At 41.3% G+C, this 27,587-nt stretch overlaps 1 protein-coding gene across 5 annotated transcripts; it reads right to left on the reverse strand.

Annotated features, from left to right (window-relative positions):
* Positions 1 to 1,816: 1,816 nt before the first annotated feature.
* On the reverse strand, positions 1,817 to 26,637 carry SLC35B3 (solute carrier family 35 member B3). Of its 5 annotated transcripts, none has more exons than XM_047795302.1 (11): positions 26,498 to 26,637; positions 24,581 to 24,704; positions 21,073 to 21,366; positions 17,689 to 17,810; positions 13,948 to 14,102; positions 12,551 to 12,658; positions 10,425 to 10,522; positions 8,035 to 8,127; positions 7,506 to 7,617; positions 4,765 to 4,834; positions 1,817 to 3,208 (listed from the first exon to the last, which is right to left on the reverse strand). In XM_047795302.1, the coding sequence occupies exons 3-11, from the start codon at positions 21,271 to 21,273 to the stop codon at positions 3,058 to 3,060; spliced, it is 1,110 nt and encodes a 369-aa protein (XP_047651258.1). In that variant the 5' UTR covers positions 21,274 to 21,366; positions 24,581 to 24,704; positions 26,498 to 26,637; the 3' UTR covers positions 1,817 to 3,057. The 5 variants fall into 5 exon arrangements, with proteins under 5 accessions (XP_047651258.1, XP_047651259.1, XP_047651256.1 ...); XM_047795303.1 differs by having other exon boundaries at positions 26,518 to 26,607; XM_047795300.1 differs by lacking the exon at positions 24,581 to 24,704 and having other exon boundaries at positions 26,498 to 26,610.
* Between the last annotated feature and the right edge of the window lie 950 nt (positions 26,638 to 27,587).

A 27,587-nucleotide genomic window follows, 5' to 3' on the forward strand; every position in this document is an offset into this window, starting at 1 on the left:
TGAGGATGCGCCTCCCTCCTGGCACATCCACGTGGCTCTCCCACCAGGGGAGCAAACCCAAGCCTGGGTTATTACTGGGTCTCCCAATGTGGCCATGATTGGTTGAATTGCTGACCATGCAAACTGAACTCACTCTCCAAACCCCTTCCTCCCCTGCAGTGGGTGGGCTAATGTGGGGAGTTCAAAACCCTAATTCTATAGTCACATGATTAGTCTTTCCAGGATGGCGGGAAGCCCACCCTGCACCCACCACAACCCACAACTCTTATCACCTGGGAAATTCCAGAGCCTAGAAGCTCCTTCCCAGAAGCTAAGGACAAGCATCGGCCAGACATACAACATGGCCTCGGTGGGGATTCTAGCGAGGCTGGCTTCCCTCTAGGTCCGAACTTAATACAGTGACCCACAAATGTTGGCCGCATTTTCCTGCTATTGTTATTTTGTGACCCTGAATATTATGTCAGAAAGGGGACATAATATGGCAGGATTCAGACTATCAGAATTGTAACGGTATTAACTGGTCTCGTCTGGCGCAGATATCGACGGAGCGCCCACTCAGTGTGTATGATAGGCATCTAAGGTGGACAGAGATGAAGAAACAATTTATTTCCACACACAGCTTAAAACAAAGACATCGACCTGCAGTCCACGAAGTCTACTGAGAACACTTCACCACTCATCAGGTTATTTAAATGGTCACAGGGCAGCGCAATGAACAGAAAACACGCGTGGGCGTGATGGGGTTTGACTCCGGATCCTGGGCCATCGTGTTCTGTAATTGTGAGCCAGTCAGTCCTCACCCTGGTCCTCACCGTTTGCAAAAATGTAAACATGAACAATCGCATTCTTTTTCGAAAGAAGGCACAGTGGGTAGGAGTGTGACGCTGGAGCCAGACGGCTTAAGGGGCTCTGGCTCTTTCCAGCTAAGTCAGGTCACGAAGGCACAATCCCACACAGCTTCTTCATCTGAGCAATGAGGATAACAATACTGACCCTCAGAGAGATGGGAGGATATAAATAAGTTATTGCATATAAAGCACTTACAACAGGGTCAGGTACCTAACAAGCACTTAAATACTGCAATTCAGTGACTTTTTTTTTCTTTTTTAAGGCTGCACTTGTGGCATATGGACGTTCCCAGGCTAGGGGTCAAATTGGAGCTACAGCTGTCAGCCTACACCACAGCAACTCGGGATCCGAGCCACGTCTATGACCTACGCTGCAGCAACACCAGATCCTTAACCCACTGAGTGAGGCCAGGGATTGAACCTGCATCCTCATGGATACTAGCCAGGTTCTTAACTTGCTGAGCCACAATGGGAACTCCTGCAATGAATATTTTAAATTCCCTTATTATCACTTTTTTGGTTGTTGGGATGACATGAGATAAAATTCACAAAAGATCGTATTTTAAATCTGGCACAAAGTATACATTCAAATGTAGACTTCCTTTACTACAGAAATCTGTATTTTAGATGACTGCTACTACTCCACGGATGCAAGTAAGTGAGATGAAGTTTAACTCTTTCTGACAGCAGGTAAAACAAGGAAATGGTGTATATAAATGGTTAGCCTGGCAAACTGATTTTGAAGCAAGTGCTAAACTTTTTAAAAGGGGGGTGGGGTGAATGGGATGAGGAGTTGGTAATGGGTAGGAAGTAAAAAAACTAGGAAGGTAAGTATGGGCTTCATAAAAGGTTGTCTTGATAAGTTAAAATTATACTATTAGGAAATTAACTTTTTTTTTTTTTTAAAGAACTAATCCTCATGGTCTTAAGAGTTTAAGGCAACAGAATGAAGCACAAATTAACATTCCTTCCACTTCAAAATATGCCCCACAGTATTTTATTTAATATGGCTAATGAAAATCAGAATTTCTTGGGCTAAATCCTTACGTTTTCATGGGCTCCGTGATACCCACAAGTGCACATAACAGGTATAAGGTTGCCATCAGAATACACTGGAATTTTAAGACTATGATTAAATATACTAAACACACCATACTCACCAAATATAAGTGGTATCACCAAGAGCATAGACACTGAGCTGCTTCAGCTAACAGTACTTACATTGAAAATGGAAATTAATATGACTTTTGATACAGTAGAAGCAATTCTAAAACTCACTGCTAAAAAATCAAGGCCAAAATCTTTCTGAGTTTCGACTCAAAACCCTGCGACACACTGTGCAAATTTGCTAAATCTACTCGTGTTTCTTGAATTTATCCTATTTCATCTTCGTTGCTAAATTAAATTTTACTTTTAGGAAAACCTACAGCTTTATTATTTCATAATCATTTAAGACACCAGTTCTTTTCCCTTCAATTCAAAAACGGAAAACCATTAGATCTTGTAGCACCTCTGATGAAGGGTAGGAAATCTGTCTTGTGAGAAAGACTTCCAGGATTCAGGAGGCCGACTGCTTTTTACTCCAGGGCCTACATCCCGCAGGAAAGTCACAGCATGTTTTCTCCAAAGAATACTTTTAAATGAGCAGAGAAAAGCCTACGTTTTAAAGTGTATGTAAAATTTACTTCCTCTCTTCGTAGCAACATTCAACCTTCACGCCCCCTGTTCATAACAAAATTCTATCAAATACATTCTTAAAAAAAAATCACAGAATCATTTTATTTATAATGAAGTTATGCTCTCTGGATTTTAAATCATCAGTTCACTCTTACAACAGAGAATCGATTTAAATAACACCACCGAAATGGAATGAAAAAAAGTCTGCTTTTACATATCAATTTCTTTGATATGTCATAATTATGTAGTCTTGCAACATGGTCCATTTCCAGTGAAATTTTCAACAGGCTGTAAGAATCGGTCCTTCATATTCATGCTTTATTCCAAGGTGTGTCAGGTGTGGAGCTCTTGAGCGCTTCAGGAGTCAAACACACAAGGGTCTGAAGAAAGGCCAACGCCATGTGTAAAATCCATCCACAGACGGAGCATGTGCCTTTAGATCCTTCGGTTCGCACAGCAATCCTTTTGGAAAGTTCATGAACTGACGACTGTCCCCTTAGAATTCTGTTTCACAAACAGGACGCATCACTGCCTATACAGTTTGTGCCAATGTTCTTGACTCTCTCGCGTCCATGGTTTTGCTCGTCAGACCACAGAGGGATGGCAGTCTTATTTTACCCATGTTTTTGCCATAGACATTGAGAAATATGCCAAGGACAACTAACAAACCAGACCATACATACCTAAGAAAATGAAATAAGGAAAAAAAGAGCAATATCAGAGGAACAATTATCAACTGCAGAATCTGATGATGAGTTCACAGTAATTCTTCAATAAAATAGTATTTTATTTTACAAATAATATTTAGGTTAGACAGAATTACATGTTTTTTATGATAAATACATACATACATATATATATATATTTTTTTTTTTTACAAAAAGTATTTTACAAAATACTAAATGTAGTTTGAGTTTTGAGGATAATGGCAAATTTGAAGTCCCACTTCTACCAAAGCCTCAAGAGTGTACTTAGAGTGCTGGGCACGGAAATCTGCCAGTGACCGTCTTGGGAATTCAATTCAGCAGTTCAACTGATTATCCTAGTTGAATATAAAGAGATAAGAAGGGGCTCGTCCTGAGAAAGTGAGAGAATTGGCCTAGATTACTGCAATGAACAGCCAGCACATGCAGAAGAAGACACCAACTTATAGACAACAAACACCACAGCTGTCAGTGTCAGCAGGGGACTGGTTCTATGGCCCCCACGCCCGCCCCAGCAGATAATAAAACCTGTGGATGCTCAAGTCTCTTAAATAAAATGGCAGAGCATTTGCTTATAATCTATGAAGATTACTATAATGACTAACACTGCGTAAATAGTTGCTAGTGCATGGTAAATTCAATTTTTACTTTTCGGAACTTCCTGGAATTTTTTTTCCGTGAATACTTTTGACCTGCAGAGGGTGGAAGCTGCAGCTACAGAACCCGTAGACAGACCGAATGTTCACTGACAGAAATTTATTTTTGTGGTTACCTTTAAGCTTATGCAGCTGACCCCGGAACAATGTACATTTGAACTGCACAAATCCATTTATATGCAAATCTTTTCAATAAATACACAGTCATCCCTCTGTCCGTGCAGATGCGGAACCTGCAGACACCGAGGGCTGACTCTACGGGGCCTGAGCATCCTTGGACTTCAGGACCCACTGGGGTCCTAGAGCCAGAACTCTGTGGATTCTAAGGGACAAGTGTACGCTGATAATTTCTAAGTCTGAATCTTCTCAAATACCAACCAATGTAAGTTTAAATGATGCTAACTTTAAAAACATACTAGACAGTAATTAAAAGTGAAAGCTTCCACAAAAAGCCACAAGGTAAGAAAATCATTAGGGTGCAAGTTCCAGAATACATGTCTACCTCAAATCTTCTACAGGAAAAGGCAGCAAATACACAATAAAAATACACACACGAGCGCACACACACACACACATGCTTACATATATACTTAGACATCTAACTCGCATGTCTACACCAGGGCAAGGGGAACCCCTTAATCTCAACACAGCACTCACATTCGTTTATTTGGAAACAGGGTCGCATGTGCATTGGGACTTGTTAGGCAACTTAAGGGTACAAAACGGTTTCTTCGAAATAATGAACTAGCAGAAGACCTATCGATAAATTTGGGTCAAGAGGAAAAAGACTCTTTATGAAGAAACTACAACTACTGAAGAGAAAATGGGAAACAAAGGAGCTAAAATTGGAGAAACTTACTGAATTAAAAAAGCACTTACTGAAATGTGAAGGGTTTGGCAAAGAATATAAATGACAGTACAATGGTCATTGCTTTTCTTCCCGTCGTCACTGTAGGGAGAAAAAGGTTGGTTTGAGACTGTGCCTACTGTCTTGGCAACATTTTGGAAATCATTTACTTAACAAGTATTTACAGAGCCTCCTGTGAGGTGCCAAAGAAACAGAGGCGAACACAAACAAACAGAAAGTCACGGCTCCCGCTGCATGGAGGGGACAGCTAGCAGGGCTGCAGACGTGAGGTTTTAACTGCGGTGGTACCAGAAGGCGGCCGTGCTGCACAGTGGCACGTCATCCTGCAGAGAGCCGTGGCGCCCGGCCTGGCAGGAAGAAAGGCTTTCCAAGGGAGATGAGATGAGCTATAGGCAGGGCTGGGGTTAGTCTCTGACAGCGGCACACGCACTAAAGGACGTCCTGCTATGCTACTGGAGGGCACAGGACCGAGAGTAACCTCCACAGTCCCCTTGGCTGTCCCAAGGCAGGGATGACAGGCCTGAAACCTTCCGCCCTCGCCCCAGCCGGAGCTCTGGGTACCGTCCCCCACGAGACCGCGTGCCCTGCCTGGTTCCCTGTCCCAGGCATCCTCACAGCCCAGACGCCAGGGCTTCCCGCACTGGATGTTCAAAGCATGAAGGAGCGAACACAAACGAGGAAACTGTTCTGGAGCCCGATTCCCCAAATCTGCTTCTCCTTCTACAAAGGAAAAAGATAAAAGGACCCCTGTTTTGAGCTGGGATACCTTTCAGGCCTCTCCTCCAGCCAGGGGTGGTCACAGGACTATGCCTGGTCAACAAAACGTGAGCAGAAGCGCTGTGGCAGGAGGGTGATTTCTGGGAAGGCCTTGGGAAGAGAAGGGTGTGTCCCTATCTTCTCCCCGCGCCCTGCCCAGAATGAGGACGCAGACGGCAGAGGGACAGAGCCGGATAAAGCTCCTAGTGAGCTGCAGCCACCACACCAGCTCAGGGTTAAAAGGTGGGTCTGGAGCCAGATGCCTCAGGGGGAATCTTGAATCTGCAACTTACTTACTGGCCAGTCACTTAACCTCCCCGGGCTTCTTCAGCTGATCCATCTGTAACTTGGGACGAGGGTGGTGCCTCGTCTGTGGGACCGCTGTGAGGTTAGCATGAATCTAAGTAGAACCCCTGCCATGGCACCCAGCACATACTAAGGGTGTGTGCTGAGAACACGTTAGCTGGTGTTCTCAGCATCTCTGGATTTTCTTCACACGAGAGAGAAAGAGAACCTGCCCGCGCCTTCCGGACAAAGGATGGCATCTCACATTTCCTTATACCAACCACAGGGCTCGCACAGATGGACATCAGACCCTTCTGGAACAGTGAGTATCCTGCAAGCGACGCTGAAACCCGAGCAAAGTCTGTAACAGCCTGAGAGGATTCAGGAGGTTACTGACCAGGCCTGATCTCCAGATAAGCTCCCTCTATCTACCACTAGGGGTGCAAACGTCAAAAAGAAGCCTCATGTGTAGGCAACTAGAACAGTTAGGGAGCAAATGCACTTTTACAAAGAGAGGGCTGTTTATTCATTTGTTTAATCTATTCTTTGGTTTTCAGGCCCATGTTCCTCGAACACCGTGAGAAATTACAATGCGTGTGTGCCTTCTGGATCCAGCTCCGCAGAGCTCTGAGGGGCACGATCTTGTCCAACCCCAGTCACTTCACAAAAGAGAAACCGAGAGCAGCGGAGGGACTCAGGTCCCTCCAGGTCACCAAAGGTCAGCGCTGGGCCCGGGCCCCGCCTTCTCGGACACCCCAACACCGTGCTCTGCATTACAGCTTCCAGTCCTGGGCTCCACGGAGGGGCCTCTCCAGCGGGGAGATGCTGAGAGTATGTGTCAGGGGGCTGCTCTTTCAGCAAAACTATACCAGGCAGCACGTGGGGTCAGCTGCCCTCTTCACTGGGCCTCCCCTGCAGCCCCCACATGCACTCTTCACGCCTCCAGAGCAAGACAAACACGTCAGGCAAAGGCCCTGCAGAGCAGGTGCATGACCATCCTTAGCGAAAAGGGAAGCAGATCTGGTCGAGGCCCCAGAAAGTGTACACGTGGAAGGTCCAAAGAGCTTTACTTCAAAATACCCGTCCTATTATGAGTGTAACAAAACTGTAATTTTCAGTTATAAATTAAACATGACTAGCCACAATATTTTTCCTTGAAGGTATTCATCTGGTCACACTTTTTAAAAGGTCTTTATCCCCCCCCCGCCCCCCCCCCCCGCGATGGCTGCACCTGCAGCATACGGAAGTTCCCAGGCTAGGGGCTGAAGAGGAGTGGCAGCCGCCAGCCTACCCCACAGACATAGCAACTCAGGATCCGAGCCACATCTGCGACTTACACCACAGCTCACGGCAACGCCAGACCCTTAACCCACTGAGTGAGGCCAGGGATCGAACCCATATCCTGACAGATACTAGTCAGGTTTGTCACTGCTGCGCCCCAATGGGAACTCCTAAAAGGTCTTTTAATGTCTTTAAGTTACTATTTAGAAAATGCATATATTTGATTTTAAAATTCAACCTTTAAGAAATTAAGATCAAACATCGTTTTCTTTAGAATTTTAAAGAAATACCATAAGCCAAGGAATAAATTGGTGAAATATGACAATTTTCCTTTTACCGAGGAGTAGATGCTGCCCTTATCTTTTGGAAAAGAGTATCAGAGCAAATTTAAATGCTTATTTCAGAATCGAAGCAAGTACTTCATTCCTACCTGTTACAGCAAGCAGTGCACCAAAAATTTTAATCAAGGCCAGAACAAAGGAGATTCCAAAATACCCAGTGAGGGAAAAAAGGAAAGCGTAACCGTAGGTCCGAACTGGATTCTGAAACATATAAAAAAGCCTGTTAGAAAAATGCAAAACAAACCCTGAGGTATTACAAATGAAATAAAACTGCAAATTTTAATCAACTTCTTGAGCAACAATAAGTCATTCAACGATTCAGTCAAGCAAAGATTCTTATTTAGTTCTGATTTAATGGAAAAATAAGGAAGAGATTAAAACCCCCCAACTTCTACATTATGAGTAGATTAAAAATAAACTTAGAGGATAGGGCAAGGATAAAATAAATTTAAATATAAATCATTGCATTTCTGAAATAACTTCTGATCTACGTATGTTGTGTTAAAAGGAATGATCAAATTACATAAAATACAGCCTTTCTGAACAAGGGGAATTAGAAATACAGAAGAAACTATTTAATGGAAGATGTTTATTTTAAAAAATGTAATTAGTGTTTACCTTTGAACAAAATGTTACCGCAGGGCCTAATCCACTAGTGCATGTCAATCCCAATAAAATGTACACAAAACCAATGGAGTAGGAATACAAGACCTGGAGTAGGTGAAAGTAAAGGGGAAGAAAACCGCTATGAAACCAAAGGTGGGAAATGATGGATTTTCAATATTTGGCTCAAGTAATCTAGTCAGTTAAATTTGGTAGAAGAAATAATTTTAAAAGTAATACTACTCTTTCAATATGGCCCAATTTTCTGGAAGCGATGGTTGATCTTGTTTATAACACTGCACATTATTTGATGCACAATGAACACAGCAGTACCAATCGCATCACACATGGTTGCCTAATTCTTCATTTTTTTGCCTAGAGCTTAATTACTGACTCAAACTGGATTGTGATGTAGAGGCCCCAAAAACATACACAAAACAAAGACACTCCAAAACTACTTGTTAAACATGAAAAAACCCAAACATGAAGTTTGCAAAGGCATTATAACACAAAGAAAATAAAATAAGCAGCATATGGCACATCCATTGCTTAATTTCCCAATTTTCCCACCAAGCTTTCTATCCTGGCTCGTTAGTGTTCTGTATTGCTTATAAGCAGAGTTCGCATCATCCTCAACCTTAGGCACCTGCTGCATGTCAGGTCCCGTGCTAATCACGCTCTATCTATGGATTACTCCGTTGCTCACAGCCAATACAAGCGACAGGCACTCGTAAGCACCGCTCTCCAATGTGTGGATGGAGAAACTAAGAAACGAAAACTTAAAGAGATTAAGTCATCTTCCCCATGGGAGAGCTAATAAAGCTACCACAGCACTAAGGCTATCTTAGTTCAGAGCCTACTGTAATACACCTTCTAACTACACTTCCTTGATTCTCTGCTCTGTTCCTTATCTAAAAAGGTGATGATGACCAGGAAAACTCCGGACCAAGATTAAAGTTCCCATGTTCCTAGGGACTCCGCAAAGATGCCCTCGTCTGCTAGGAAAGACCAGTCTTGTATGCTGTCTAGCAAGGTGGTTGGCTAGAAAATTAATACAAACACATGCATATAACACCTTTCCTATGTAAAAATACCAACCAGTTAGAATGTATATTGAAAAAAAGCATTATTTGCAGTAGTAACAGCAAAAAGATAAAAAACCTAACAATAACGCCAATAAAAAAAAACAACTGGATTTATAAGAAGGAACTTTAAAATATAAGGGACATTTAAAGGAAACACTTGAATAAAAGGAAAGTCATACCTTATTCTTCGACTGAAAGAATCAAGTGCATAGATGCCATTCTCCCTAAATTAACTTATAATTCAAAGCCATACCAATCACAGTATCAATGGGATTTCTAGTTTATTTGGGGATTTGAACACCCAAGAATAACTACGGGTGGTAATATTCTGAAAAACAAAAGGAACAAGGGTGGCTAGTCCTAACAGATGGTAAATGTATGGTGATAAAGCTGCTGTCATCATATGGTTCTGGGGCAGAAATGAACTTGAAAGAATACAATTCCGACCCTTACATTAGGGTAGGACAGGATAAAAGAGAGCATTTAAAATAAGAGTTGGAAGAGTGGATTATTCAACAAATGATACTGAGACAAATGGGTAGCCATATGAAAGAAGTTTTTAGTTTTGGTTGGATCAAAGATTTAATAATAATAAAAAAAAACAAATTATAAAGCTAGTAGGCAATGTGCATAATACTCTTAAATCTTAAGAGCTGGAAAAGCCCTTCTCAATCATAATATACAGCCAGAACCCATGAAGGAAAAAATAAACTACACCACATACAAATCACAAACTTCTAAATGAACCAAATACAAAGAGAGGAGAAAAATGATATAACGACAAAGAACAAAGGATTTTTTTTTGGGGGGGGTGGTCTTTTTAGGGTCGCACCTGTGGCATATGGAGGTTCCCAGGCTAGCAGTTGACTCAAAGCTGCAGCTGCCGGCCTATACCCACAGCCACAGCCAATGCCAGATCTGAGCCACGTCTGTGACCTATACCACAGCTCATGGCAATGCCAGGTCCTGAACCCACAGAGTGGGGCCAGGGATCAAACCCACGTCCTCATGGATACTAGTGGGGTTTGTTACCGCTGAGCCACAATGGGAACTCTGGACTTTTTTTTAAAATGCCAAAAATTCCATAAATCAAAGATGGAAAAATTTATCACATACTTGCAATAAGGTATTAGCGGTGGTAATAGGTTTTCACTTTTTACCTTCTTATAATATTTAAATTATTTACTTTTAGGAAAACAATAATGATACACCAGTTTAAAAATGCAACGCAAGTACGGAACACCATAATTATTTCATGCAAGTAAGTATATCATCATTTTTTAGTCTGTCTGATGTGAAGAAAAAGCACTGAGTATTTACCATTTCTGAATTAGAAGCATTATGTAGTTTCATAGCTTTCTCTTGGACATTTCCAATGACGGCATCTGCACACAGTGCCAGGGAAATAAGGATCACACCTTCAGGAAGGCATAAGACAAAAAATAACCTCCTTATTTAAACATGTGAGTGATAATCAAGACTGACCAGAAAGTTAATTGGGCTAAAAAAAAAACAAAAACAAAAACAAAAGCAGACCTTATAGCACATGTGCTCCGTGAGCTTAGTATTTTTATCTACACCCATCTGTAACGGTCATGAAGGTGATGTTATTAAAACAATAACTAACACCAGTAAATTGCATTAACACTGTCACCTTGGGTTTTACTATCACGTCAAACAATTGTTCTGCTTTTAAAGGAGATTATATGCTTGAAAGAAACACTGCATTAAACAAACACAGAAGAGATTCTTAGAAGATCTAATGGGATGAGTAGTAGTCAGTTAATTCAAACAATCAGATGAAGAGGGAAAGCATAAAAAAACTACCTATATTGTTAAAACATAAACATGATACAGTTGCCAAGGCTTCTTCTTTGAGTATGGGTCTGAACTAAAATTCTGCACTTCCTCTTTTGCTCTCAGAACAGGCAGACCCTATGATTTCCAAGATCCACACAAAAAACACACATGTGTACCTGAGAAGCCGGTGTTCATGAGACACCGGCCACCAGGCATGGTGCTTTACAGACCGAACAAAGGGCTGCCTGGGTTACACCTGTGAGTCTGATGAGATTTAAGGGAGTTTCTTCTTTCTATTTTTTTAAAAATATAGAAGCAATAAAAGGTAGCAGAAAAATAAATGCATATATGTGTTCGCCTAATTGAGAATTTTCAAGTTTTCATACATATTCTTCAGCTTAGCTTGTCATCTAACTTTGGCACTTATTATATAAATATACATTTTTCATAAACAATACTTGATTTTGATATGCTCTTTTCCTTGTTTCAAATACAAATCTTTCCTTGAGAGATAAAGACATGCTATTATTGGAGACCCAGAAAACAACATCTTTGCTCCTGAAAGGCTATTCAGAGGCTATTCAGAGGCTTCCCGAGACTGTGCTGCACAGTGGCAAGGGCATGGAAATATACGACTTGCATCCTAAGGGGACTCTTTTAAAGGAGGACATTTATTTGAGTAACTAAATTCTGCAATATGCAATCCATACATCCCAAGTTTTATTTATGTCTATCTTAAATAACCAGCTTAAATCCTAGCTAATTTAATCTCCTTTATTTAATACACTCTACAGATCAGGGACTGTGATAAGTGCTCATGGATTCTTTTTAATTATAAAGTATCGGTATGTTCTCCTGTTGTTTCTGTTGTTTTGTTTTGCTTTATTCCCCGCCCCCCCCCCCCAATTCTCTCAGAGTTCCTTTCAAGGAATTATTTTTGTCAGATGTCAGGCTAGAAAATGGGACAATACTAAAATAATCGTGTAAGTGAAATTAACAGATTAAGAACGATAATACTGTACACAGAATAAACAATTTCTCTGTAAGATCTTTCGAATAAAAACAAGATTCCAACACATATTCTTTATTCTTATCTTTAAACATTCTTTAACACCTCTTTTGCTCATAAAAGCTCTAAATTTAATTTGTAAAATTCCGCATGGCACAGCATGAGGGAAGCGTTTATGGTGGAAACTTGCTGCACTTTGAGGTTATGGCTACATTTATATTACGTGGTTCAATATTAAGGAACAGCACAGTTGCCTTTTTTAAGCAAAAACAATGGAAAGTTTCACTTTTTTAAAGAAAATGAGACTAACAATTACTGCTGTGATTCTCCTTAATTCATGTGTATTTTTCCAATTCAGCCTATAAGAAATTAATCTATCACATACTTGATAACGAAGACTCTGACCAGGCAAGCAGCCTCTTGTCATGTTAAAACACAAGAAGAGTACGAGAACCGCCTGTGATTGTTCCAGAGTTGATATTTTTACTCTATTTCATGTGCACAGTCCCAAAGCTTTATGTAAGATGTGAGAATCACAGATGCTACACCATCATCTAAAATTCGTACAATTTGTAAAAATTCTCACTTTAAACCAAAATGCCTACACCATCTAGGAAGAACCAATTCCATGCCTTACCTGTGAGGTTGAAATTCGGTGCAACCGTGCTGTCAGCCAGGGTGAACCATATCAGGCCCAGGCTCATACACAAGGCAGCAGACACGTCGGCAACATTATAACGCTTTCCTGTGTAGGATAATTGTTAAGTCAACCTCATGAGGCAGATGTCCAGTCAGCAGTTTTAGATCTACGTGTTTAAACAAGGAGAGGCAGGATGGCTTTTCACATCCAGTGTCAAAAATGATGCGGAGCACGTAGGTCCAGGCATGGGACAGTCCCAGGAGGGCTTTTGACAATTAAATTACTAGTGAGAGCACCAGCTTGTCCTTCCTTAGAAGTTAGATACGAGAGCCTTCTTCATCTGCCATGATGCTAAGTAAATGCGACATTTAAAAAGTTTGTGGCAACGAGCGCCCCTTTTACTTTATGTGAAACACAAGGCCATGCATTTTCTAACAGGTCATAAGTTTTTAAAGCAACCAGGGTAATTACTGAGTTTGCAAATACCATATAATCAGATAACTTCTAGGTTGGTGAGTATTAATTTACATTAGTACATCCAAAGTTAAATAATAAAATCACGTTGTATGACTTTTCGGAAGGATTGTAAAGAAATATACGGGCCAAGTCAGTTACGATGTTAAATGTGATTTTTAATAGGGATTGAGATCATTAGTCTTTCCTGTGTGAACAGTTACCCAGAAATTATACGTGAAGTAGTCGACATGCACATTTTCATTTGAAAAACTTCTCTGGGGAAGGCTTATACTGCATGAAGTGAAGTCAGGCTATAAGAACTTTAATGATTATCAAAACATGAATATTCCTCGTGGCAGTCGTGTGAACAAAACAAAAACTTGTTCCGCAGCTTATTCCACCGGATGGCTTCCTCTTTCACTCCTGCTCTCACAGGGCTTGGAATTTAGTTGGGGCTCTAGGAAGTCCACATCCGCAGAGTTGGGTAAAAAAATACTTGGCTTTAGCGGAAGCTTACTTCAACATGAGAATCGTCCATTTGTACAACGGGGATAGACAGCAGAGCCCCGGAGAGTGGGGGAAAAAAAAACAAAAAAAAGGAAGAATTGAAAAAAACAAAAAAAGGCCTTTCCAGGTCCTTCTGAGCTAAGCCTTAAATATGTGCATATGGCATTTCTGGAAATGTAGTCGATTCCAGATTAAAAGAATAAAACAACATTAATTTTATTTTTCCCTGAGTCCGAATTACTGATTTCAGATGCTAAGGTATACCAGAGACGTATCAGTGTGTTTACAATGCCTGATTTTTATGCGATCTCACTCAGAATTGTTAACAGTACCTAGAATGTTCATTAAAAATTCTAATGTTTTTCCTAATGCCAGATGCCATAACATACCCTATTAGTTTCAAACAGTATGAAAATATATCATTACTATACCTTGAATAAAAACTCCTCCTAGCATAACAGGAATCAATTTGCAGCACTTGAAGATGACTTGGGTAGGATAATTCAGGTAGCCCAAGGAAGTGTTTGATAACCCCATAGTACCCACAGTTAGAAAAGCTATTATCATGTAGGTTTTTCCTGGTATTCTGTAAAAGACAATTTTTAAAATCTTCATTTTGGGACCCGACTCATACTATGGTAAGAGAATGTGTTTACAATGTGTAAATGTCCAATTACTCTTCTAATTTCTGTTTAGTACTTCTAGAAATATTGCTAAAATATCGCTATTCTTAAAGCTACAACACTCTTGACTTGTATAAAGGAATGTAGGTAAAAAATAGTGTACCCTTATTTTATCAATCATAAATGAGAACTCTCAACTGTGTGAAAAATCACTATTTTAGAGCTACTGAGATTCTTACTGAAAGTATAAAGGCTGGTAAAAGATTTTTTAACAGTAGTTCTAGCTACTTACAAAACCCATCTTGACCAAATTAAAAAAAAAAAACTGATTTAAAAAAAAACATTGGCCTCTATAATGGTAAAGGGCACCTTAGCTAATTTTTAACTTCTAAATTGTTGACTGTTTCCTAATGTTTCCATCTAGCATTAGGAAAAATACATCCTAATCATCTGAGCAGAATTTCTCTAGAAAACGTACAGGGTGGTTTAAAACTCTCGACATGATTTTTATTACCACGATATCTTATGATTCCTCTCTAATGTTGTACTGGATAAAATGTTGAAAGAATCAACTTTCGGCTGAGGAATCTGACTCTCTCTTCATGATCCCAAACTGTCTCCTTTGGGTGCTACCTGGATTTCCTAAAGGAGATTCCTGCTTTGGTAGCTTCAGCATTTGGAGCTCTGACTGTGGACACATGCTTAACCAGAGTAGACAGTTAACGTGGTTTAAAATAATACTCCCGTACGTCGACGTGGCTGACACGTGAAAGTACTGTTCTTCTGATTAGACGAGGTGGCATTCTCAGACCTAGTTTCCATCTGGGGACCTGTGTTCATGTTCAAATCAAGGCAACAAAATTCCTCCACCTTTTTTAGATGGCTAGGTGCAAAGCGAAATAATGCACTAGAAAAATTCAATTAAAATGCAGCACTTCCACTTAGCATTTCAATGTTGAGACCTTTGCTTCTACCTAACTACTAAGGCAGAGGTCAACATTTAGGATCCAGTGGAAAGGTCTGGGCCCGCCCACAGGCATCAGTGCACAGACGCTGCTGGCTTCTCCCCTCCCCGTGGGGGAGGACACTCGGTGGGACCGCAGTGGAGGCTTCTCAGTCACAGGAAGCAACTTTCCTCATCCGTAAGGTGCAAACAGGGGCCGGAAAATAAAAACCCACGTCAGAAGACTCCCAAGAGCAGAAAATCTCGGTTAGAAAAGCAGCACATAGCACAGGAAGAAAGAAAAGCAGCCTGGAACTCAGAAAACCTAAATGCTGAAGGCGCCAACTCTGACAGCAACCTGGGGCATGAGTCCTGGAAATCCCAGCTCTCCTCCAGCTCTGCTTTCTCACTGGTGAAGGGGAGCTAGCTTTCACCATCTTGCCTCCAGGTTTCTCACCGTTTCTGCTTTGTAATTTAATATCCCAACTGCTTCCTACTTTAGATACGGTGGGAAAGTTGTAACGTTAAAAACCCCTTCGAAACCAATCTGACAGATAATCTCCTTTGTTAAAAACTCACACAGAGTAATTAGCACTTGGGTTACAAGATAATCTTTGGCGAAAAACAAGGAGTAGATTTAGGGTATCCCGCTCTAGAATGTGCTCCATGCCACGTCACTACCTTTGATCCCCAGGCTGAGTCAGAGAGAATTTGGTATGGACAGAACTAATAAGAGGCAGTAACAAGACTCAAACCCATGTTTTCTGGCTTTAAATCTTTCAAGTACACAAGTACTCATACAATATAGGAAGAAAAAAGAAAAACTAAGCAAAGAATTTGACTAATTAAAGGTATAAAGAGTAGTGCCACATAAAGAAACTGAGAGACGGATGTTTACTCAGAAATAAATTCAGAAATATGTGATTGGGCACATTTTCATTGAAATACATCTTTAAAGACTTTCTCTAAAAAAGCTTGTAGGGAGTTCCCGTCATGGCACAGTGGAATCAGCTACCCTCCATGAAGACACGGGTTCGATCCCTGGCCTTGCTCAGTGGGTCAGGGATCTGGTGATGCCTTGAATTGTGGTGTAGATTGCAGATGTGGTTTGGATCCTGCGTTGCTGTGGCTGTGGTGCAGGCCGGCAGCTGCAGTTCCAATTCAACCCCTAGGCTGGGAACCTCCATATGCCACAGGTACGGCCCTAAAAACCAAAAAAAAAAGCTTGTCATGCGCCTTGGAATGAAGTATCCAATTTAGAATTTCATTATCCTAGATCCATAAATTCTCCTACCTAATTCCTTCACTTACGTTTAAATCAAACACAAATGACTTTAAATACGTTACAGTCACGTGTTTTAAGGGGGGGGAGAAACAGGGCTAGAGGCTCACTCCCCACCTCTTTTTGGAAGCTGAGAGGGAGTTGTATCTTTTTTAAAGTTAACGGAAGACACATCTTCTTTGTGTTTTTTAATTTAATAAGCACTGCATTAGGTTCTCCTACTTTAGAAGCAATCGGAGATCCAGCAGTTTGCAAAACATAATGAACTGTTAGGCTTCCATATGTATTAGTCTTGACAGAAACATTTAATTACTTTCTATTCTGTCACCTATGGCTACGTCTTAAGGTTTCAGGACATGAAACTAACGAAGAAGACATCCTCAGATTCAAACATTTTTGATACCACTGCTACAGTAAGTTATTGGCAATAGAGAGGCTGAGAGGTAAAATTAGACCCATGAAGAAACACTGGTGACTGATTTAAATACTTAAAATGTTACTTTCATAGAAACATCAAAAACATTTATGAAAAAAAGTAGCTGGGAAAATTTTTTATTTTCTTTGAAGGATTAAACATTTCTATCAGTGAAGACAGAATGTTAATATTATAGCTCCTTATTACATTTAAAGTGTCTAATATATACACGAAATAGTCACATATTCGGGTCTGACATGACAGGATAACCACACTTCCATTTACCAAGAAAATGTTATATTCAAATTCCCAACCACCTTCTGATACATTAAGAGATTAGGTTTTTATTGCATGGGGTTCGATATGCCATAAAAAAATATTTTAAGGTATTTCTCAGACCTAGGTGGTCATTGATTTAAAAGGTACTGTCATATAAACTCTTTTCGTCTTGATGAAAAAGCACATTACGAAATTTCTCTCATGTCTAAGGATGCGACATCTACTGTTGGCGACTATAGACATGATGGCGTTAAATGGAATACATCTCACAAAGCATTAACTACGCATTTTAAAAATCACTGTAAAAATAGGTATTGATGCTTCACACCACGGGTCTTGGGTTAATCACACCTGTTTCCATTATAAAGACATATACGCACATCTAAATACATTCTCCTGTTTTAAGAATATCTACCTCAAGTTGAGCGTAAGCAACATTTTCTCATTTGATGACATTACACTTAAAGGGATACCACTTTTTCTGCTGTATAATGGAAATACCATATTTAATATTTTTAATAAGTTCATTATACTAGTAAAAATGCGTGGGTATTAAATGTTTTATTCATACAAAACGTATTTTACATATAATATACTCCTTATGCCCAAAAGATAAAACAAACCACATACCTTCTCCTTTTATCTTGAATGAGCTGAAGTTCTATTAGGCCGAATATGGAGTAAAACGCAAACTGCACTAAGGTCAGGTACCAGCCATAGGGCTTAAAACCTTCCATTGAAAATATTAATTCCTGTCAGGAGATAGGCGAACACTGGTAAGTTCAAGGGGCAGACCAGTTTCCTCACAATGACTTCCTATAAGCACAGCATTTTAAAAGAAACCAAGCCTCACCCCCGCCACAAAGCAAAAAACCCGTCCAAATCACAAGGCCTCTCTCTAAGAGGTCCAATGAGAGAAGTGAGGGGGCCTCGTCACCAAGTGACAGCAGACACTCAGGCATGACCATCACTAGGACAGGAAGGGGGGGAGTGAGCCGGGAACCCCATCTCACGCTGTTTTCTTTTTTTTTAAAGACCAAATGTAAGAGTCACCCAAAATAAGGAGGGAGGGAGCTCATTCCAGAACTCATGGACTGCATAAAAAGCATATTTCCTTAGAAGTCTGTTATCTCAGGCCTGTTTTCCTCTAGTAATATAATCAGTTCGAACTGATAATTAGTTAATTTTTGGAATTTCTTGTGCCATAGATTATATAAAACTTCTTATAGAGGGAATAGTTACTCTTCCTAAACATAATATTATGTCAAGAAATAACATTTATATTGTTAATAAACTTTTTTTTTTTTTTTTGCTTTTCGTTAGGGCTGCTCCTGCGGCATATGGAAATTCCATATTAAGAAATATTAGGAAATATTCGAATAAAACCTGGCTTAACTGAACAACTCAATCTAGCCACTATCTGTGTGTGTGTGTGTGTGTGTATTTCAGCTGTATTTGAAATAAATTTAAGATTAAATTGATGGATACATTTATTTTCGAAGAAAAATTAAACATAACCTCTAAAAAGACCCTGAATTGATTTTGTATATTTAGGATGCTGTTTAATTCTCCAAATTTAGATTTCATGTTCAAGTAAGTATTTAAGTTATCTTCTTTTCTGGTTTATGAACAATAAAACATAAAAATAGCTTTATTAATATCTTGGTGTTCAGATAAATATTTCACTTTCTATATCGATAAATTTATTACAAAACCCCAACATTTTCCTTAAACTATTTTAATATGTAACTACATATAAGCTGTAGGAGCAATGCCAGGTCTCACAAAAGTGATCATGTTGTAATTATAATGTTTATCAATTTTAAAAGAAACTTTGCACACTCATATTATTGTAAATTAAAATCTGATTTATCAAATAGAAAGAAATTAATGAAATTTGTAAATTTCTAATTCATTTTCCATTAAAATAGCTAACTTTGCTCCCAAGCCATTTGGTAACGATGGTATTTCGAAAGAAAAAAGATGTTTCTCAACAAGAAATTCCAACATTTGACAAAATTTACTATCTTGTATTGTTCTTCACTGTGATACGTGAATTTTTATTCATCTTCTAGTGGGAAACTCAGTTACTATCATAAGTATTAAGATTTTAAAATTCATGTTGTTTCACGCCAACACTCCCTATAGCATTCTTTTTTTTTCTTTTCTTTGTCTTTCTGTCTTTTTAGGGCCATACTCGCAGCATATGAAGGTTCCCAGTCTAGGGGTCCAATGGGAGCTGTAGCCGCCAGGCTACCCCAGGACCACAGAAATGTGGGATCCAAGCCATGTCTGCGACCTACACCACAGTTCATGGCAATGCCGCATCCTTAACCCACTGAGTGAGGTCAGGGATCGAACATGCGTTCTTCACAGATGCCAGCCAGGTTCCTTAACTGCTGAGCCACGATGGCAACTCCCCCTATAGCATTCTTAAAAGCTAAGGAGGCGTTCCCATCGTGGCTCAGCAGAAATGAATCTGACTGGCATCCATGAGGTTGTGGTTTGATCCCTGGTCTTGCTCAGTGGGTTAAGGATCCGGCATTGCCCTGAGTTGTGGTTTACATTGCAGATGCAGCTCAGATCCCTTGTTGCTCTGGCTGTGGTGTAGGCCGGCAGCTACAGTTCCAATCCGACCCCTAGCTTGGGGACCTCTATATGCTGCGGTTGCAGCCCTAAAAAGAACAACAACAACAAAAAAAGTTAAGGAGTAGTTACAATTCTATTTTCTCCTTTATACTCTTATAATTCATCTCTATAAGATAATGGAAAAGAGTACAGTAATTTTTAAGATCACTCTAACTCATTAAATAATATTGGTAACGTTGTCTGTGTTTTAAGAAAACACACCACTTTCCTTTTCCTGAATTACAAAAGATGCTCTCGTGTTAGGAAGTTGCAGAGAAAAGGAAAGATGGTAATGGCTAAAAATATGCACTAATGAGCTGATGGTTGATAATATCAGTCCCCATTCAAACAGTCTGTAGATACTAGCCTGGATCCTCACCCATCCAGCTCATGTCTTGGAAGGTCAAGGGGTTTACTGCTGGTCAAATACATACAACTATCCCACAACACAATGTAACTCTGAGACAAACTGTGGAAACATCAGAAAGGTTTTGCATGGGCAAAAACCACAGAGAAATAAAGCTCCGGCAAAGCTGGAACAGAAGAGGAAACCAACAAGAATGAGGAGACTGAGAACACAGCAGGTGCTTCAGAACACGAGTGACTGAGAGACACCCTTGGAAAAAGAGACAACAGCCTGATCTTTTTCGCAAAATGACCTCTCATTGAGCTTGAGGAATCAAGAGTGAGCTGGAATATGACTTTTGTGCTATCACGCAATTCTATGTGGGAATTATGCTCCAAAACACCAATTAATACTTGAATCTTTTTTTTTTTTTTTGTCTTTTTAGAGCTGTGCCCACGACATATGGAAGTTCCCAGGCTAGGGGTTGAATTGGAGCTGCAGCTGCCGGTCTACACCACAGCCACAGCCACATGGGATCTGAGCCGTGTCTTCGACCTACACCACAGCTCATGGCAATGCCTGATCCTTAACCCACAGAGCGAGGCCAGGGATCGAACCTGTGTCCTCACGGATAAAAGTCAGATTCATTTTCGCTGAGCCACAACGGGAACTCCTGAGTCATTTTCTTTTAAAAACTAACATACAGCTGCAATTATTACCTACCTTTTACAAAACATAACAGTGCTTTTTTTTTTTGGAATTTTAATTTTTAAAGATTGTCTCCTGTTCCCCTCCCCCCATGTAAAACATTTAATTCTAATATCCTGATCCCACGACATATGGAAGTTCCCAGGCTAGGGGTTGAATTACTCTTTACCCTTTTCTACTGCTTTACTCAAACCCTCAAATGTGTGAATAAACTTGCTATCCCACAAAGGAAAATACATTGGACCAAACTATTAGCAGCGCCCACAGTGACTTCAATTGGTAAAAGTTTATAATATATAAACACAGTAAAAGGAAATAATTAATTTGCTCACCTGTAAATATCCATAAATTAGGTAAAATACAAAAACTCCAGCAACACATATGAAAAACTGAGTAAGTTTGTTAAATCTGCTGAGATTTATGCCAAGCACCACAATGTCATCTATTGACTTGATGTGTGGTGACATTGCTTGGGTTTTGGACGGGACAGTGATAGAAACATATTTCCTGGAGTTGTTGAACTTGAGATCCATTGTTCTTATTCTGCCGCATTCAGTATTTCCAGCGTGATGTTTGTTGGTTTCCTCTCCTTTGTTCAGTTTTTCTTTTGTCTGCTGAGCCAAGTCCTGCAGCAGGAAATAAGTAATTTGAGCAAAATATATAGACCATAAAGTAAATACCCTACCCCAGACAATATTTCAAATCATGTTTTGAAAATTATACAAGTCATTCTCCCTGGATATTAATATATTAATGCTCTTATTCAAGCTTAAATCAACCAAACAATTTATCTTCGCCTGATAAAGACCAATATACCACTAAATTAAATATACACTGTTCTCTCTTTTTAAAAATTTTTTTGTCTTTTAGGGCCGCACCTATGGCATATAGACGTTCCCAGGCTAGGGGTCCAATCGGAGCTGTAGCTGTTGGCCTATGTCACAGCAATGCCAGATCCAAGCCGAGTCTGCAACCTATACCACTGCTCACAGCAACACCAGATCCTTAACCCACTGACTGAGGGTAGGGAATGAACCTGCATCCTCGTGGATGCTAGTCAGATTCATTTCTGCTGAGCCATGATGGGAGCTCCAATATACACCATTCTTACTTCCATAGCAACAAACCAAAAGCTAACCTTGTGTTTATTTCATCAAACAGGTAAACGTGCTTTTATTATATTTTTATTTGTACCGAGGATAGCAGTTTTAAAGCCCACAGTATGGGTGTTAGGCATAATGTCTTCAACATTAAAATCAATCTTTCATTGCAGAGAAGAGTAAACAACAATCTAAACTCCTTTAGCTTCTAAGATAACGGTAACATTTATTTGCTAATGACATTTTAAAATGAAGTCAGACAACTACAAGTTATGTAAAAAGCTAAATTTATCAGAGATTACAGGAAGGATACTATGCTTTAGCAATAGCATCTCTGAGGTTAAAAGAAAACATTTTCTTTAGAGAAAATTATTGCCCCTGGCAGTTGTTCAATGGGTAAAGTTTCAGTTACATCAGATGATTAAGTTCTAGAGCTCTCTCGCAGAAGCACCACTACACAGTATTTCTGGTCAGCAACGTGGTATCGTGCACACGTAAACTTTTAAGAGGGTAGATCTCAGGTTAAACACGCCTACCTATGCACACAAAGGGATCACAAGGAACCTTCTGGAAGCAATAGATAGGTTTATTGCTTGATTATGGAGATGGGATCTTCGGTGCATGCATATGCCCAAATCATCCCAAACTCATCAGACTGCATCTACTGGTCATGTGCATTTTTTGTATCAATTATTTCCCAATAAAGCTGTTTTTTTTTTTAAAGAAAAAAGTCCTTGGGTTTGCAAAAAGCTTAAAAACACATCAGTTTTTGTTATTTGTGGAAAAAAAATCATGAAGGCTCCATGGAAGGCCATCGATTTTTCTTGGATTTATATAAACTGAAAGATAATTGCTGTGTGAGAGCTGAAGAAAGAGTGACAAATTATAACTATTAAAGAACAGCATAAACTTATTAAGAAAACTTCTTAGAAAAGACCATTGTCTGCCTCAGTCCCAGTGGGAACTAAAATGTAGATTCTAGTTGAGGAAAGAGGATGGATAAAAATGATCTTGACAGTGACCTCTCCTCTGGAAAAGAATTCAGAATCGTTGCTTCACCATCCCTTCTCGTTTGCTGACTTAAAGGGATTAAGTGGGCCCCCTTCAGTAATTTAAACTTGGACTCAAGGCTCTGGATACAACCGGTAACTAACAATCACACACAGGCATCAAGGAACATTTGCTGTACAGGATACCTGCCATATTTCTAAACAGAAAAGGTGTGATTTTTAAGAAATTTTACTGTATTTCTTTTCCTTTGCCTGTTTCCTCTTCTTCTGTACAACGTTCTGGCTTCCCACACTACATTTAATTAATGTTATCTCTGCTAAGACTTTTTTTTTTGTCTTTTTGTCTTTTAGGGCCACACCCCTGGCATAGGGAAGTTCCCAGGCTAGGGGTCGAATCAGAGCTACAGCTGCTGGCCTACACCACAGCCACAGCAACACCAGATCGGAGCCACATCTGCGACCTACACCACAGCTCCCTGCAACCCACTGAGCAAGGCCAGGGGTCGAAGCTGCATTGTCATGGATATTAGTCGGATTAATTTCCTCTTCACCACCACGGGAATTCCTATTTAACTTTTCTGAACATCAGATGTGCATCTTTAAAGGGGGGGTCATAATGTGTGCTTACCATAGGATCTTTAAGACTATATGAAATAAATGTAAAAGTGGCTGTCACACAATTAGGTCGGTCCATAAATAGTAGCTGTCATTATTGCAGTTTTTAGAACTATGGGTGACATGGTCTGCTGAAGTGGAGTCGCCTCTCTGATGTGTGGCTGGAAATATGAACCTGGGTTTTCGACCCAGACCTCTCTCCTGAGAGCTTGACCGTATTTTCCAATGCTTCTGTGACACCTCTATTACTTTCCCTCAAAAGAAACCTGCTCTTCTTCCTGTGTGCCCAACCTCACTTAACAGTAACTACTGCGAAACACAAGCTAAAGAAGCTGGAAGCTGAGATTCTCCCTTTCCTCACATTCTCTATTTGGCCAAGTTTCCTGTGGACGCTACTATATCCATACATATATCTAAAATCTGTTTCTAACCCTACCACTAAGCCACCACCTTCTCTGCTGAGATCCCTAGATTAGCCTGTATAAAATCTCCTTTCCCCCTGTTCCCTCTCTCACATTGCTCAACACGAATTCTATAATAATTCATAATGCTACACTGATTAAAGGCCTGTAAATGACAAACTGGTTCATCCCTGGACTCATGGGGCACTTGCTATTTTTCACAAACATCTAAATCATAATGATGTAACTTCTTTGCTTTTATGTCTGCCTCTCCTACAAGTTTATGAAATCCTTTTTTTTTTTTTGCTGTTTCTTTGGGCCGCTCCTGCGGCATATGGAGGTTCCCAGGCTAGGGGTTGAATCGGAGCTGTAGACGCCAGCCTACGCCAGAGCCACAGCAACCCGGGATCCGAGCGGCGTCTGCAACCTACACCACAGCTCACGGCAACACCGGATCGTTAACCCACTGAGCAAGGGCAGGGACGAACCCGCAACCTCATGGTTCCTAGTCGGATTCGTTAACCACTGCGCCACGACGGGAACTCCAAGTTTATGAAATCCTTAAGGGAAGAGAGGATGTTACCTTCGTGGGCTGCTCTAGCACCCAACAAAAGTTAGGATATTACATGAAGGCCTCTACTGCACTTTACTAAACACTGTTTCATCACCATTAGTGTTGTGCTCCTTTCCAACACTCTGCTATTTCTAACACACCTATTCACGATCCTAGAAGCTGCAGATCTGCGCCAGACATGCAGTCACACCCCTCCGGCATGGTCTCTTCTTGAACATCTGTACCAAAGTACTGACATCTCTACTGAAATTTCCCACAAAGCATCTGAAATGAAGACGGAAATAAATTAATTTCCTCTGCTTACTTGAGGCACCAGCACCCGAAGACCTGCCCTTACAAAAAGCTTTGCCTTGAGAATGCCGTTTTATTGACCAGAACATCGCTGGCCAGGTGTGACCCCTCCGGAGGTGTGACGGAGGAAGGATGACACTGTGACACCCTGGGACGGTCATCCTGAATGTCTGCTATCTCCCTTCCACTTCAGGCATTAAGGATGGATTCTAACCACCATCTAAGGAAATTGATCTTAAAAAAAAAAAAAGAATTTGGTCTAATGTCCTTGTGGTGCAGGAAAAAAAAAAAAATCAAGCACAGAATTAAAATCCGCTTTCAGCAATAATTAACATTTTGCTTTAATTTATAAGTTCATGTAACACTTGAAGCTAATGTACAAAAACAAACAAACAAACAAACACACAGGTCTGAATCACTGGCTGAGGTCTCTTCCTAAAGTCAACACAGACATTTAACTTTAGTTACCTGAAGTTGCAGAGAACTGCTAAAATGGAATAAGATGGTAGCATTTCTAGCACATATTGCAATTTAAAAATAAATGAGTGGTGACAACGTTGATTTAAAATGACTACTGTTGCAACTTGTCAGTTAATTTCTTAATCTACTCTTTCCCAACCTTTACATGAAAAGTCTCCCACTACAAAAAGGTAGAATAGGAGGAAAATAGGTCATTATGGTGTTAGTAGCCTGAAAAAACTTGATTCCGTATTTTCCCACATGCTGTGTTGCAATTAAACGAATCTTGCTGTTATATCAAGATTAACTGGACTCTGAATACTTATCATGGCCTGTGGAGTAACACTATAAAACAGAGAAAAACAACATCCTGTCCCATTTCTTTGAACACACTTCACTGCACAAAGTTCAATAAACTGTGTGCTAATTTTTGAAGGTTACTCTTTTTTCCACGGGAGAAAACTAAAATTAGGATTTAACAGACATATGAAGAGGTTGGGTACAGGTAACACCTATCTAAATTATTTTCAAACACTGTATCTCTGTCTTCCAAGGCTCAAACTATCCCAATTCATTTAGAAAAACGTTTATCCAAAAACTAACTCTAGTGTATCTTGCTGTAAAAGAAATGCATACGCTCAACATCAAAAAAACAAAGCACACCAAATCCTTCTGCCTTCTTTCAGTATTTCTTTAAAAATAAATTAATAAAAAGGTGGGAGAGAGAATTAAGCTGCAAAATCTGGAGGTATCTGAGAACGACTCGGGGAAGTTTATGACATGAATCTAAGAGCCCGATGAGAATAATCTCGTTGCATTGCAAGTGGACAGCAGGGTACCACACAGCACCCTGCTGAACGGAGAACCCGGAAGTAGTCCTCATCTGAACACGCTGTTCTGGGGGAGCCCGGGCGACTGACAGTCGTCCAGAGGCCCTGCGAATAGCCTCAAGGCCCCTCCGGAGGTGGCCTCGGTCTGACAGTCCACACACTGGCCGGAGCGAGCTCTCGCCAGCCGGCGGGCGGAAAGGCGAGGTGCAGCACATGCTCCTCCCTGGAAACCCCGCCAGCAGGTTTCCGTTCCTTAAAAACGGGAGTCACCCGCCCAGCCTCCCGACTCATCCTCTCCCGCTCGCTCCTCAGGATGAAGATGGGCGGCGTCAAGGTTCCCTGGGTCCCAAACACGGCGAAAGGCCCGCGGGGCAGGTCCACTCCCGAGCCAGCGTGTCACCCAGAAGGGTGACCCCAGCCCGGGAGGCGCCTCAGCCAGACGGAGCGTCTCCCCCTCCCCAGGTCCGTCGCTATCACCTCCTGCTTCTCCTCCTCACCCACTCCGGCACCGTCCACCACGGCCGCTGCCTCCTCGGCAGGTGCTCGCATCCCCGGCGCCTGCGGACCACTTCCGCCTATGTGTCCAGCTGCGCGTGCGCAGCTGGGTGGCCCCGCCCCCCGCTCCCCTCGGTCCTCCGGCGGCGGGGGCGCGCTCAGGTCTCGCGCAGGCGCTCTCCTCCCCGGGGCCCGGGGCCCGAGCGCTGCTGAGGTGGCCCTTCGGTTCCAAGAGTGTTGTTCTTCTTTGCCGGCTAAACACGGCGTCTGGGCGGCGATGGCCTGTCGGGTGGCGTGTTCTTATCCTCCGACGCGTGCTCCTCGTATTTCCAGTCTCCGGGCCTCTGAGCCTGGGCAGCCCCCCAGCTTGCAAGCGCTCCGTGGGCGCCCACGCAGGTGGCACCTGCGCTGGAATGTGACAAGGAAGCCAAGTGAAGAAAGTTGAACCCGCATGGAGAGAGGAGCCTTGGGGTTCCCTCTTCCCTCTGCTTGATCCCAGTGAGATGGGGTAAAGTCACACGGTATCTTTCTCTGCTTCCGTCTTCTACCTGCTTCGGGGGGAAGGCGAATCGACGTAATAATTCAACGTGTGGCCACGGCAGCACCGTCCTTTCCCTTGTTTTGACCAGGCCCCTTCCTGCTCAGAATGCAGATTCCACAGCTCTGCCAGCCCTCAAGCTAAACATTTACCCTGCAGTTAGGGTCACACCTACAGCCACTGAGATGTGGGGATGCAAAAACCAAGGTGGGGTCGGTGCTGAATTGTTTTGGGGTGACGCTAAAATGATAAGGCAACGACTCCCATATGGAAGGAGCGTTTTTGAGAGCATGCTTTGGAGACCCAGGAGAGGAATGAATTCAATTTGTATATATCAAACTCCATCCAGTTCTGTACAGCTTTCAGAATTTCCCAGGCGTTATACAGAGAGGGTGGCATTTGTGTTTGGAATGGGGGGAATGAAGGTTTATCCCGAAGCACCACGGTAAATGGTGGCTCAGGCTAAATGTTTTCATTTAATCCTTGTTACGACGGGGTTTTCAGCAGTTTACCAATGTTGACTATGGCTTAGAG

Source organism: Phacochoerus africanus, chromosome 9 (genome assembly GCF_016906955.1).
Source record: "Phacochoerus africanus isolate WHEZ1 chromosome 9, ROS_Pafr_v1, whole genome shotgun sequence".
In the NCBI taxonomy this organism is placed as follows: Eukaryota; Metazoa; Chordata; class Mammalia; order Artiodactyla; family Suidae; genus Phacochoerus; species Phacochoerus africanus.